This window comes from Euleptes europaea, chromosome 6, assembly GCF_029931775.1.
Source record: "Euleptes europaea isolate rEulEur1 chromosome 6, rEulEur1.hap1, whole genome shotgun sequence".
Classification (NCBI taxonomy): domain Eukaryota; kingdom Metazoa; phylum Chordata; class Lepidosauria; order Squamata; family Sphaerodactylidae; genus Euleptes; species Euleptes europaea.
This window is the reverse complement of record NC_079317.1, coordinates 75862693-75877023: the sequence shown is the minus strand read 5'-3', so window position 1 is coordinate 75877023 and position 14331 is coordinate 75862693. Positions and strand designations below refer to the sequence as shown.

Below are 14331 nucleotides of genomic sequence, written 5' to 3'. Positions count from 1 at the left end.
ACAAGTGCTATTAGCATATCATTCTTGGATAATGTAACAGAGCCATTGTTTCATCAGCAGCAGCTACTTACTCAATAGTAAAAACATTGCTTGCATGTTATCCAGGAAGCATCAGTAAATGTAAGATACATGTTCTGGTGTTGTACAAACCAAATTGTCTTTGGGATGACAGCCATGAGCCACCTTCTGAAAAGCTGTGCAAATAGCACCTTATGATGAAAATCTTTCCCAGAGAGGTTAAATAAGCGTCTGGCTGACTCATCATTTTCACTCCAGCAAGGTTACAAAAAGGCCCTTTGTTGGTCTTTGGTTGCTGGACAGCTTGAATCTGTTCACAAGAATGTTCTACATGTATCTGCTATGTAATGTCAATGCCAAAAAGTCACCACAAGGTGCAAAAACGTTGTTTTTATTTTTAAAGAAAATCTAGGCTGCTAGTTTCACAGAGGGAGGCTGCCTCAAACCATCTGTTTCTTCAGTTTGAGAGGCTCAAAGTTTGGAAAAGAACTGATGTTTAGGGTTGCCAGGACCCTCTTCTCTACCGGTGGGAGGTTTTTGGAGCAGAGCCTAAGGAGGGTGGAGTTTGGGGTGGGGAGGGACTTCAATGCCGTAGAGTCCAATTGCCAAAGTGGCCATCTTCTCCAAGTGAACTGATCTCTATTGGCCGGAGATCCGTTGTAATAGCAGGAGATCTCCAGCTAGTATCTGGAGGTTGGCAACCCTACTGATGTACAAAAACATCAGTGTGACATGGGGGGGGGGTATATTGGCTTACATCAAAGTAATATACACTTCAATAAACAATCTTAAAAGCAAAAATAATAATAATAATAATAAATATATAACACAGTTTAAAACCAACTACGTATATAAATCTTCTGTTGCACATGGCTGCCTCCAACAACGCAATGGTAAAATGATCCAGTGGAAACAATACCAGAATTGCAAGAAATATGCAATAACTAATTAAAAGCCTGTTGGGAAAGCTCTGTCTTGCAAGCCCTGCAGAAGCTCACAAGGTCCCGTAGGGCACACATGTCCTCTGATAACGTATTCCACCAAAATGAGGTCACCACTGAGAACGCCTTCACCCTTGTAGAGGAGAGGCAAGCCACTCGAGGACCGGGCACCACCAAAAGATTGTGTGATGAAGAACATAGGCAACGTGGGGGATCATAGCCAGAGATGTAGTCTTTCATGTATGGTGGTCCAAAACCATTTAGCACTTTGAAGGTTAAAACCATCACCTTTGATCCGGAAACCAATTAGCAACCAGTGCAGTTGCCTCAGTATTGGCTGTATGTGCGTAGACCAAGATGCACCAGTCAGAAGCCTAGTGGCTGCATTCTAGATAACCTGAAGCTTCTGGAGCATCTCCAAGGGTAGCCCTGAACAGAGCAAATTGCATATAGTCCAATCTGGAGGTGACCGTTGCATGAATCACTGAGGCCAGATCCAACAGACAGATGGGGGGTGGCAGCTGATGGGCCTCGTGAAGATAGAAAAACACAGACCTCGCCACTGTGGTGAGTAGACCCGCTTAGCTTTGCTCCCTCTCTTCTTCTGAAGAAGGAAAACAAAACAAACAAACAAAAGAACAGCGAGAGAAGCTAATTGTGGCTAACTTCAGTCCCACTGATTCAATGGGATTTATGTGACTACAGGTTGAGTATCTCTTATCCTGACTGCTTGGGACCAGAAGTGTTCCATATTTCGGATCTTTCTGTATTTTCGAATATTTGCATATACATAATGAGATATCTTGGGGATGGGACCCAACTCTAAACATGAAATTAATTTATGTTTTATATACATTTTATATGCACTTTATACACATTGCCTGAATGTAATTTTAAACAATATTTTTAATAATGTTGTGTACATTGAACCTTCAGAAGGCACCTGGTTGGCCACTGGATGAACAGACTGCTGGACTTGATGGGCCTTGGTCTGATCCAGCATGGCCTTTCTTATGTTCAAACTGGCATGCCCGTGAGGGCCTGTAAGGCCTGCATGCAGGCTCAAAAAGTCTGATTTTCGGGTCAGTCCAGATAAGGGATACTCAACCTGTCCTTTATATTGCTGTGTCTGTTTGTTATTGCTATGCTTACAGTTGTGAGCTTTTCTTTCTTTTTAATCCTAGGAGAATAGAAGAGTGATTGCTTCAGACTTATAGCCGCGGTGTTCCTGATTCCTCTTGGGAGTCTGGGTTGGGTTGCTTTGCTAGCAGAAAGGAACAGCCGCCAACACAAAGAAGAGGCCCCTGAATAGCAACAAACCACCTTCTAGAGCCTCTCAGGCGGGGAGGTGGTGTCCTGAGATGCTGCGCGGGATGAGACGCATCCCAGCAAGCAGCTCTACCTCAGAAGAGGCATTCTGCATCGGCCCTCCAGGAGAACACCTCGACCCTGCCCCTCACCATTCATCCCTCCCCTATTAGCACGCCCACACGGCGTCTCCCTTACCAGGGAAGGCCCGTTTCTTTACTAATAATAAAAAAGTGTATGTGGCTATGCATGGGAGGTTTCGCCTTGGATTTGCCTCTCTCTCGATGCGCATTTCCCCCATCTGAATTCTTAGAACTCATAGGCCATTTATTCATGGAAGGTTTTGAATTGGATTTGCCACTCTATAGATGGGCATTTCCCCCATCCGAATTCTCAGAACTCATAGGCCATTTATTCATGGAAGGTTTTGAATTGGATTTGCCACTCTATAGATGAGCATTTTCCCCACCTGAATTCTCAGAACTCATAGGCCATTTATTCATGGAAGGTTTTGCATTGGATTTGCCACTCTATAGATGCACATTTTCCCCATCCGAATTCTCAGAACTCATAGGCCATTTATTCATGGAAGGTTTTACATTGGATTTGCTACTCTATAGATGCGCATTTTCCCCACCTGAATCCTCAGAACTCATAGGCCATTTATTCATGGAAGGTTTTGCCTTGGATTTGCCACTCTATAGATGCGCATTTCCCCCATCCGAATTCTCAAAACTCTGCATTGGGGGTGGGGGGTGGGCTTATTGTTGAGTTTTGAGCATATGAATGGGGGGGGGAGAAGTGCATGTAAAGAGTGGCAAATCCAAGGCAAAACCTCCCATGCGTAAATGGCAAAAAAAAAAAAAAAACCAAGCCCCCATGCAGAGTTCTGAGAATTCAAACGCGCATCTAGAGAGCAGCAAATCCCAGGCAAACCCTCCCCGTGCGTCAACGGCCTGTGGGTGTGTATGTGTGGGTGGGTGGGTGGTGAGTTTGCATATTGATCAGGTCGAGGTTCCCTCTGCACCAATGCGGGGAGCCCAGCCGCCCCTGATTAACATAAAACACCTCGCTGTTTTGCATAGAGGGGCGGCGGGTCGGGAGCGCAGCCCCGAGAGCGCGGCGAGGGAGGCGGCCGGCCGGCGCCGAGGAGCGAGGGGAGGCCAGCCAGCCAGCCAGCCAGCCAGCCAGCCAGCGCGGGGGGGAGCGCGCGAGGGAGCGCGCGCCGCCCGGGCCGTCGGAAGGGTGAACTCGCCCTCGAGCCAGCCGCGCTCCGCACCACCCCGCTGCAATGGCAGCGGCAGAGCGCGTTGTTACCTGCTGGCGGAGCTGATTGGCGCGCCGCCGCCGCCTTTGCACGGAGCGGGCAGGCAGGAAGGAGAGCCGCCGCCGCCGCTGCTGAAGCGTCGCCTCCTCGTGCGGGGGGGGGATTGTTTTTGGGGAGGAGGAGGAGGGGAAGAGAGGCTCGCTCCGCTGACGCCGAGGTGGGAAGGGAGACCAGCCGCGAGGACTTCGCCCAGCCGGAGGAGGAGGAGGAGAGTGCAGCCTTCGCCCCGAGGGGGAGCGCCGCCGGCCCGGCCCGGGCTGCCCGGCCAGGCTCTCGCCGGCCCGCGATGCGCCGCCTGGCTCTGCTCGGCTTCTTGGTCTGGGGCTTGGGCGGCTCGCCTGGGCCCAGCGGCGCCGCCTCCCCGCCGCCCTGCCCGGCTGCCTGCGCCTGCGATGGGGACGGGGGAGTCGACTGCGCCGGCCGAGGGCTGGCCGCCCTGCCCGAGGGGCTCAGCGCCTTCACCCACTCGCTGTGAGTGCCGGCCGGCCGGCCGGGGGAAGGGGCAGGCGGGGACGGAGGGGGGGGGGAGAGCGGCGGCGCTGCCCAGGCGCCCTGGCTGGCGAGCACCTTGCCAAGCAGGTTATCCGGATGGGTCTCTCTCTCTCTCTCTCTCTGGCCATTTAGGCACGGGGTTTTTTGCCTTGGATTCGCTGCTCTCTAGGTGCACATTTTCCCCATCTGAATTCTCCAAACTTTTCATGGGGGCTTACTGTTGAGTTTTGAGAATGGGGATGGGGAAAATGTGCATCTAAAGAGTGGCAAGTCCAAGGCAAAACCGGTTTCGCCTTGGATCTGCTGCTTTCTGGATGCGCGTTTTCCCCATCTGCAGTCTCCAAACTCTGCGTGGGGCTTTTCTTTTTTAGTTTTACGAATTGGGATGGGGGGTGGGGGGAAACGTGGATTTACAGAACGGCAAAGCCGAGGCAAAACCTCCCGTGCGTACGAACGTCAGAAAGGCCCTGCTGCTAAATGGTTTTTGATGAAATTGTTCAGAGGCGGAGGTTCAATGATGTTTAGAGGGTTGGTTTTATTTGATCGGCTGCTTGATGGGATGCCAATAAAGGTACTGAAATTTGAAAGGCCCTGCTGGAGCAGACCAAGGCCCATCAGGTCCAGCAGTCTGTTCACACAGTGGCCGACCAGGTGCCTCTAGGAAGCCCCTGAACAAGGCGGCTGCAGCAGCACCATCCTGCCTGGGTTCCACAGCACCTGATATAACAGGCATTCTCCTCTGATACTGGCATAAATGGCCTCTCTTTCTCTCTGGCCACTTATTCACGGGAGGTTTTGCCTTGGATTTGCTGCACTCTAGATGCACATTTTTCCCATCTGAATTCTCAAAACTTTGCATGGGGGCTTGTTGTTGAGTTTTGAGAATTGGGATGGGGAAAACGTGCATCTAGAGAGCGGCAAATCCAAGGCAAAACCCTCCCGTGCATAAGGGGCCTCTCTCTTTGCACGCTTTATAGTCTGGCCTGGGCAAGAGTCGAAGCGAGGCGGCTCTTTCTTGTTCTCTTTTGCTGCCCTGATCGCTGAGTTTACCTTACCTGTGTGTGTGTGTGTGTGTGGGGGGGGGGACACATCCTTGCCAGTGTGGTGTAGTGGTTAAGAGCGGTGGTTTGGAGCAGTGGACTCCAATCTGGAGAACGGGGTTTGATTCTCAACTCCTCCACATGAGCGGCAGAGGCTAATCTGGTGAGCTGGATTTGTTTTCCCACTCCTTCACATGAAGCCCACTGGGTGACCCTTGGGCTTGTCTCACTCTCTCAGCCTCACCTACCTCACAAGGGTGTCTGTTGTGGGGAAGGGAAGGTGATTGTAAGCCGGTTTGAGTCTCCCTTAAGTGGCTGAGAAAGCTGGCATATAAAAACCAACTCTTCTTGCCTACTCAGTAGTAAGAAGTCCCTTCAGTGGGGCTGTGGGTGTGTGTTAAGTGCTGTCAAGTCACTTCCAACTGATGGCGACCCTATGAATCAATGTCCTCCAAAACCACCTGTCTTTAACAGCCTTGCTCAGGTATTGCAAATTGAGGACTGTGGCTTCCTTTATAGAGTCGATCCATCTCTTGTTGGGCCTTCCTCTTTTCCTGCTGCCTTCAACTTTTCCTGGCACGATTGTCTTTTCCAGTGTCTTCTCATAATGTAACCAAAGTACGATAGCCTCAGTTTGGTCATTTTAGCTTCTAGGGTCAGTTCAGGCTTGATTTGATCTAGAACCCACTGATTTGGTTGGGGTTTTTTTTTGGCAGTCCACGGTATCCATAACACTCTCCTCTAACACCACATTTCAAAGGAATCAGTGGGGCTGACTCCCAAGCAATGCTGATTCTATGACCTTAGGCAGATCATGAGAGGGAGGGCACCTTGGCCTGTAGTAGGGGGTCACTGGGGGTGTGGGGGGAGGTAGTTTGGAATTTCCTGCATTGGGCAGGGGTTTGGACTAGATGACCCTGATGGTCCCTTCCAACTCTTATGATTCTATGTACAGCTGTAAGCCCGTGGAGGCTTTTCCAGTCCTGGGAATAAGCCCCCTCTGAACTCGGAGGGGCTGACTTCCATGTGGTCCTCCAAAAGATGGGGCTGTCAGTGATGTCGTGCGGCTACTCCCGTGATGGTTAAAAGGTAGCCAGGGCTGACTCTCCCCTGCCCCCCCCCCCCGTTGGATATGCTTTGAAAGAATGGGGAAATTTGGAACTCCAGGTGTCATGAGGTTTGAGGCTAACTCTAGATTCATGACACAATACAAGGACCGGCTCTTCTTGCCAGCAGTCTTATGCATTAGGGGAGAGGGGCGCCTCATTCAAGCTTCAAGTAGCCACGCTTTGGGCTGAACTATAGATTCCAAGTTCTAGTTTTGAACTATTGAGTACTGAGCGCCGCTGTTGGTTTCTCCTCTAATTTTCCTTTTTCATTCTTCAAAAGCTCAGAAATGGGGGGAGTGGCCCTTGAAATATTACAATTATAACTAAGTTGGAAGAGACCTAAAGACCATCCATTCCAACCCCCTCCACCATGCAAGGTGACCTAAAGTACCCTGACAGAACAAATGTCCAATCTCTGCTTAAACACCTCCAAGGGGGTGAACCCACAACATTCCTGGGCGATTCCACCAATGAACTGCCCTTGAAACTTTTATAACTAAAAATCTATAGAGTGTGTTGTCTGTTTACTTTCCCATCCTGTGGTTGTTGGGTTTTTTTTGAGAGAGAGAGATGGATCTGCAGTGATTTGTCGGGAGGATTTAAGAGTGCTAGTGCAGTCTGCGGAATGCACATGTACACTTAGTCAACAAAGACCTGGTTTGGTTACGGTACAGTCAACACACACATTTTGGTGCTGCCAAATCGAAGCCTTTTGAGTAATGGCATTCTTGTATAATCAGTTGGGGGCAGGGAACGGTGATCAAGTCAGTTACTGGGGCTTAGTTTGGACTCCTTGGTTTTGAAAACACATTCATATTAAAAAATTTACTTGCCTCAGCCTTTCTAACAAAGCTATTATAACAATGATGAAACTCCATAAAAAACAATGTTAGGTGTGTACAGTACCTAGGATTTTAAGGGTGTGGACTTATATGGTATGTAGTTTTGGTGTAATCACACCGGGGACAGACTACGTAGGCCTTCATAACACTCTAAAGAATTTCTTATAATCCGGCTTTTGCTAATATTAGCACTAAATGGTGAAGACTTGCAGCACTTTGAGCAATGGTTACTCAACTGATTCAGGAGACTAGTGTTTAAAATGAGGCGATATGAAATTGGTGGAGGGGAAGGATAATTGAAATAAAGTGCTGTTGTTTTGTTTTTGAGGTGGTTGGCTGCTATGTGAAAAATGTCAGCTGAGGAGACTTGAAACAGGCAAGAGGAATCTGTTAATAATTTTGAAAAGGATTATGCATCAGTGTTGTGATGCCTAAAGATCTAGAGAAGGTGGAAGGATTAACATTAATAGAAATCCAGGTATGTGAAGCCAAAGAGGATTAGATAGGATTGCATAAAACGAGTAAGAATATTTAACAGACTTAGGTTATACGTGAACTAGTTGAAGCAGGACTATATGATTTTAACTTGGAATGCCACATGTGGGAATCCTGCAGAAAGGGGGACAGGGGAGTATATGTGCTATTGTCTATAGTTTTTCATTCAACAGCCACTGAATAATATCCCCCCAAGAGACTTTCTTGTGTAGCCAGTTGAAGCAGAAAGTGTACGTAACTATTCAGTGTAATGTTGGTAGAAAATAATGATAGATACATAATGGTACAGATTCTCTTGTGCATTTAAGATGAAATGGGAAAACTGGATTTGCAATTCAGTTACTCACCAGAGTACTAAAAGCATACGTGTGTCTTGAGGTGATCGTTCCCATTCAAGGGGGTAGCATCTTGAAATGTCTGCATTGGGAAATTGCCAAGTTAAGCAAGTCTTGCCACAAACCTAATATCTTTCACAATAGAGGACATTGGGTGTGCCTTACCTCTCAGGGAATGATTTAATAGTGAAAGGCTATAATGAGGTTTAGTTTAGGAGCTGCACTCAACTTGTATTACTAAGACTTCACTGCTTTTTTTTTTGAAGAACATTATTGTATAATATTAGCATGTTAAGAACTGTACTGTATATTTAGTCAACCCTGTACTACTCAACAGTGTGTGTAGTGGTGTGATCTAGTGGTGAAAGTATTGGATTAGGACTGGGAGACCCAGGTTTCTTGCTTGTCATTAACCTCACTCCATGATACAAGTCAGTCATTTTCTCCTGGTCTAAGAGAAAACCTTGAGTTCATTAGAGAAAGAGTGGGGAAAAAATTGTAAGAAATTCCAGCTAACTTCTAAGGAAGTCCCATTGTGATGTGTGTGTTAAGTGTCATCAGGTCGATTCCGACTCATGGTGACCCTATGAATCAATTTCTTCCAAAACATCCTATTGTTAACAGCCTTGCTCAAGTCTTGGAAACAGAGGGCCGTGGCTTCCTTTATAGAATCAATCCATCTCATGTTGGGTCTTCCTCTTTTCCTGCTGCCTTCAACTTTTCCTAGGACTATTGTCTTTTCTAATTACTCATGTCTTCTCATAATATGACCAAAGTACGATAGCCTTAGTTTAGTCAGTTTAGCTTCTAGGAACAGTTCAGGCTTGGTTTGATTTAGAACCCACTTATTTGGTGTGGTTTTTTATGGTCAACGGTATCCATAACACTCTCTTCCAACACCACATTTCAAAGGAATCTACCTTTTTTTTTTGCATGTCCAATCATTTTATTAGAAAAGGAATAAAAAAAAAAACATACAAGATTTTTTGTTTTGTTTTATGGCCACAACAAAAACACAAACTGATACAGAAGAGTACCTGTCCATTAAAACCACAACGAGCTTGAAGATCAAGGTATGTTCTCTGGGGAATGCTCTGAAGACTTCAGTCTATTTGGAATTATTGTGCAGTCTTGTAATCAAATGAATGTTTGGGTGGAACAATCCTATGTTCTAACCAGATCTGAAGAGGAGAATGGCAACTTGGCCCAGGTAGAAGTAGATGAAGTGTTTGGTCTCATGAGTCAGAGTCTTGGTGCATCTCCTCAGGCATATCTACATTCTTGATGACAGCCTTTCGATCATTCATGGCAATCGTGCTGCTTCCAAGGACCGCAGGAAGGGATGTTGGTGGAGTGAATGGCAACTCTGTACTCCTCCAGCTTCCCTGTTTCGTAATGAGCTGAGGAGACGTGTGCATGCTCAGCTGCCCTACAGCCCCTCGCCCGTGACAAGCCTCCAGTGCCACTCAGCAGACTGGCCACACCCTCCCTTCTCTGCAGCTGGCACCATGCCCCAAAGGAATCTACCTTCTTCCTGTCAGCTTTCTTCATTGTTCAGCTTTCACACCCATACATAGTAATAGGGAATACGATGGCATGAATTAACTTTATCTTGGTTGCCAGTGACACATCCTTACACTTAAGAATAGTTCTGAATGAAAAAGGGCAGTAGGATAGCAAAGGAGGGCTGGAGAAAATGTTTTTCAAGTATGTACAAGTTAGAGGTAATGGTATTGGTGTGGCAAGGAAGATGGCAACTTAATGAGTCATTGAAAACCAATATTTGGAGTCCGTATCTATGTAGTTCAGATACATTATCTGTAGAATGACTGATTTTGCAAGCCACCTATTTTCAGCAATGTGCAGAGGCCGTGACTTTGTTATTGCAACATGAGCAATGTCTAGCAAGTTGACTATGTAAACAAAATGAAATTGTGTTACAAAAGCTGCAGCCTTTTTATTGATTTCTTATGGATTACTATTTCTTAAGGGGAGAAGAATCTTGTTTCCTGACTTTCATCTTTTTCACTTGGGTTGGATCTTCAGTTTCACTATCCAGTATGACATGCTTGAGTTACATTTGCCATTTTTGCATGTCATTCAGGTGAGGGGCAACAGCTTGAAAGACCTTGGACGGACCATTCATACAAAATATGAGGTTTCCAGTTGGCGGAAATGCTTAACTACATGCACTGGGTATTAATGGATTTGAGTTGCATTAATCAAAGTACATTGACTGACAGGTGGGTGTCTGATCATGAAATGAAGGAGTCAGACATAGCAGAGGCTATAGCGAGACTAAGGGTGGGATATAAATATAATAAATAATGAGCTTAATTTTCCAGGAAGGGAATTGGCACCTTACGAAAAATGGTCCACTTCAGGATTACTGACTATGAATATGGTAGTTACTACAGTGCTGGCAGTGTGAAATATTATGTTTAGGGAAATTAATTTGGAGGAAAAAATTCCATGCATGTCTTGCCTGATGATGGGGTTGCTGTGCTTTAGCTTCACTCTTGTTTTCTTTTGTTTTTAAGAGCAAACAGCATGGTAGTTGTAGCACAGCTATACAGAGCCTGCCCATGTTTGTTTGCATTAGCTTGTGTCTTTCTCTCTCCTCCATTCTATGTATAGTAAAACCACAATTACTGTGTTCGATTTGGTTTGCTTCTTTCATACCAGTCATCTTCATTTAGCTTCCAGAGCATTCAGGTCCATAATTTTCCAACTGAAGAACTGTATGAGAGGCTTATCTTTTCAATGTAGGGCCACTCAGTGGTATGCTCAGTGAAATTGGGTCAAATGGCAATTAGAAATGTGCCCTGATTGTTGTTAGAATAAGCAAGTTATTTTTGCTTGGTTCTTAATTACCACTGTGTAAAATGAATGAATTGGTTTCTTTAAAAACTTGATATCAAATTGACTGTCACCCTGAATGAAGATGTAAATTCAGCCCTCAGTTTGCAAGATCTGAGCAAGGCTGTCAAAGATAGGGCATTTTGGAGGACTTTGATTCATAGGGTCGCCATGAGTCGGAAGCGACTTGACGGCACTTAACACACACAAATTCAGCTGAAATAAATGTTGGTATATTTAGGCTGAAATGGAAAAAAAATCCCTGTAGATCAGCTCTTTGAGCTGCTGCCATATATGTATGTTCTGCTTAGATCTAGAAAACCCAGGTACACTCTTATGTATTTATTTAGCAATTTCTAGCCTGCCATCTCTGAGCAAAGCCAGGCTCAGGGCAAGTAACATAATTTAAAATGTACATCATTGATACTAAAACAATAATAGTTAACAGCAAACTCCATATATAAAACAGCAAAATCTCATTAAAATCAAACAAAATCCCAGTTGTCACTCAAATTCCCATCCCACCCCTTTAGATTGACTCCACACATAACGAAAAAAAGGGGGTAGGGAGGTCAGCAGATGTAATACCCGCTTTTGCCCTCAACGATAGGCCTGGCGGAAAAGCTCTGTCTAAAAGGCCCTGCAGAACTCTTTAAGGTCCCACAGGGCCCTGATGTCACCAGGCAGAGCATTCCACCAAGCCGGACACTCCTTCCTGGTGCAGCCGCACATTCTTAGGGTTGGGGACCACCAGTAGAGTGTTGTCAGATGAATGCAATGCTCTTCGGGGGGGGGGGGTATACCAGGAGAGGTTTGTGGAATATCTTGTTTGTGGAATATCTTTCATGTAGCATTTTTATGACTGCATGCTGAAATGAATAGGAGTGTGTAGAAGAGGAAATCGGCCACTGCCTTTTATTGAGTAGAATATACTAGTCCCCAGGTGTAGTCCAGATATAGTCTAGATTTGTAGAAAGGACAGAGTAGTTGCAGTCTTCATTTATTTCCTTGCTTTTAATAAAAACCTTAAATCATTTAAAGTTAGGCTTTTTATTTTACTTGACCATGAATGCTACTGTCAACTCTGAGGTTTCTAAAAAGGGGGGTTTCGGCAGCATATTAGGCATTTAATATTCCTTAAAGAATTAATGTAAAAGTAGTTGAGGCGTATTATATTTTTCATGATTAGAAGCTAAAAAATGTGCCCCAGGTTTGCAGCCACAAAAAGTGGGGGTAGCAATCCTCATTCTACAGCCAGCAAACGAAATCAAACTTTAACTTAAAAGAAATGTGACACTTTTCAGTCTCTTGGAGAAACTGGTTGACTGTATGGAACAAAATATGCATTCTTGGTTTTAAACACATGCATGATAATAAATCATTACCTCTACCTCTCAGCAGTCTTCTGGGAAATGCCTGCTGTAAAATATCAGATTATTTATTTATTTACTTAAAACATTTAGGAGGCCTAACTCAGGACTTCAGAAATCTTTAATGAGAGGAGACTAAAACTATGTTGGCAAAGATGGGAGGTGGCATTAGACTGTTCTTCAAAGAGGCTGTCTGTAGGTTTTTTTTTAATATATTGAAAAACCCTCCTTAGGGTATGCTGTTGCCACATTAAATAAGGGCAGCTTTACCTATGTTTCTAAATTTTTTGAAGGTGGCGTAACAGCCACTAAAGAATTAAAAGAAAAAATAGCCTTAAATAATCATTAGGACATGCTGTGAGTGTGGGGGTCCAGGATTCTTACCTCTAATGTCAGAAGTACTGACCAATTATAATAGCCATGCATCCATAGTACAGCACTCACAATCAACGTGCTGTTTGCAGACCAGTTGCATGTGTAAAATTTTCCCAGGGATAAAGTAGTGTGGTTAACTCCTGGGAAAGTGGGAGGTCCATGCAGGAGAAACCAAAGGAAAATACAGTAATAACTGTGCATGGAGACTGATTGGGCATACACAAATATGAAGAAGCACTTAAATGTTTTGTACTCGGAAGTAGATGGTGCGGGCAAGTTACTCTTAAGTTTGGTGCTTGTGCAAATCTCAGCAAGAGGCAGGTTGCTTGGGCTCTCTGCTAAGAGGCTCTTAGCTTATATTGGGTTGGATCCAACCAGCTTCTGCTAATGAAGAAGGAAGGAAAGGTGGAATGGAGGCTGTAGTAAGAAGGGGACCTGGATGAGAGTGAGGGGAAAAGTTGGCTGGATCCAACTCATTGTATTGTAACATCTGCGGTATGTCACTCTTCCTTTGCTTGATAATCTAACAAGAATTTGTTACCCTTCTGTGGTCTTGGGCATAATATCTTGTCATTTGTAAATTGATCCAAGTAATTTTTATTTGGTGCATGCTTGAATGGGGCAGGATTCTAATCTAGTTATTCTGTATATGGATGTGATAGCTGTTCTGGGGCATTAATACTTAGGTAGTGTAATCTAGTTTGTTTGTCTTTGGAATCTTGTCATTTCAGACTAATTTTCAGACTAATGGCTTCTGTTACATATTTTATAGCTAAAAAGCATGTAAAAGAACCCATTTTATTAGAGCCAGAAGATTAAAGCTATTGCTTGCCATGGGCATGTTCCCAATGGGTTGACTTTGCGTTTTGTACAGGGCTGGGGTATATTGTTTTGTCATATTGCTGGAGGCAGTAATTCTTTATTTGTACACTAGTTAGCATTGAATAAATGACCAAACAGTGCAAATTAACTTCAGTCAACGTGTAAGCATAGGGGCATGAACTGAACAAAAGTTGGTGGTATCTTGTAGCTTGTACAATCAAAGCAATTATCTGATTAAACAGCAATGTGAGTTTAGTTATGAATAAGGGCCAGTGCTTGATGGCCTGTGACACAGCCCCTTTACTAACATTGTTCTCATTATGAAAATGTCTGAAGCTGTCTGCTAGCAAAGCCTGATGTGTCTCTTGTTGGGGTCATTGACAGAACTTCTGAATCACCCTATGTGGATTATGCTGTGGTTCATTAACCATATTAATGTCTGATGGGGATAATTAAGGCTTGCTGAGATGGCCTGTGGTGTACATGGTAAATCAGCTGATGTGATGTTTCACATGTGCTTAAATCATACACAGATGTTAACCTCTGTGGAAGTAACACATAATTTAGCACTCCTGAATACTGGGACTTCTTCACTGGTGCACACAGTCTTCTTACGATTATCATATTTGCAGTCTCCTTTTCATCTGACAAAGTGAACCCATTCTGTTCTGCTTGTGCTAGCTTAGTTGTCAGTGAAGACGCAATTTAGAAAACATCGGAAAGAAAGTCAGGAAAACAGTAGGAAAGCCACACGGGATTCCAGTATGTAACGTTACTTCCAATTTAATGAAATTGTAATTTAAAAAATATAGCTTTAAAATACTGTGGTGTCATGGTAACCCTGCAATATATAACTCAGGCTGCAGACATATCTGTGAGCCACATAACTTTGCTCTGACATATGTTTAAGGAAACAAAGCAGAAAAGATCTGCTTACGAACAGGTGATAGTGTCTGCATATTTTCCCCTATAGTCTGGGTATGGCATCTATAAAAGAT

At 44.7% G+C, this 14331-nt stretch overlaps 1 protein-coding gene across 1 annotated transcript in view; it reads left to right on the top strand.

Moving 5' to 3' along the window:
* Positions 1 to 3880: 3880 nt before the first annotated feature.
* Positions 3881 to 14331, top strand: part of LGR4 (leucine rich repeat containing G protein-coupled receptor 4) — a 98426-nt gene continuing 87975 nt past the window's right edge. Inside the window, exon 1 of the mRNA XM_056851333.1 lies at positions 3881 to 4065. Within this exon, the coding sequence (XP_056707311.1) occupies positions 3881 to 4065 (185 nt within the window). The remainder of the gene's footprint in view (positions 4066 to 14331) is intronic.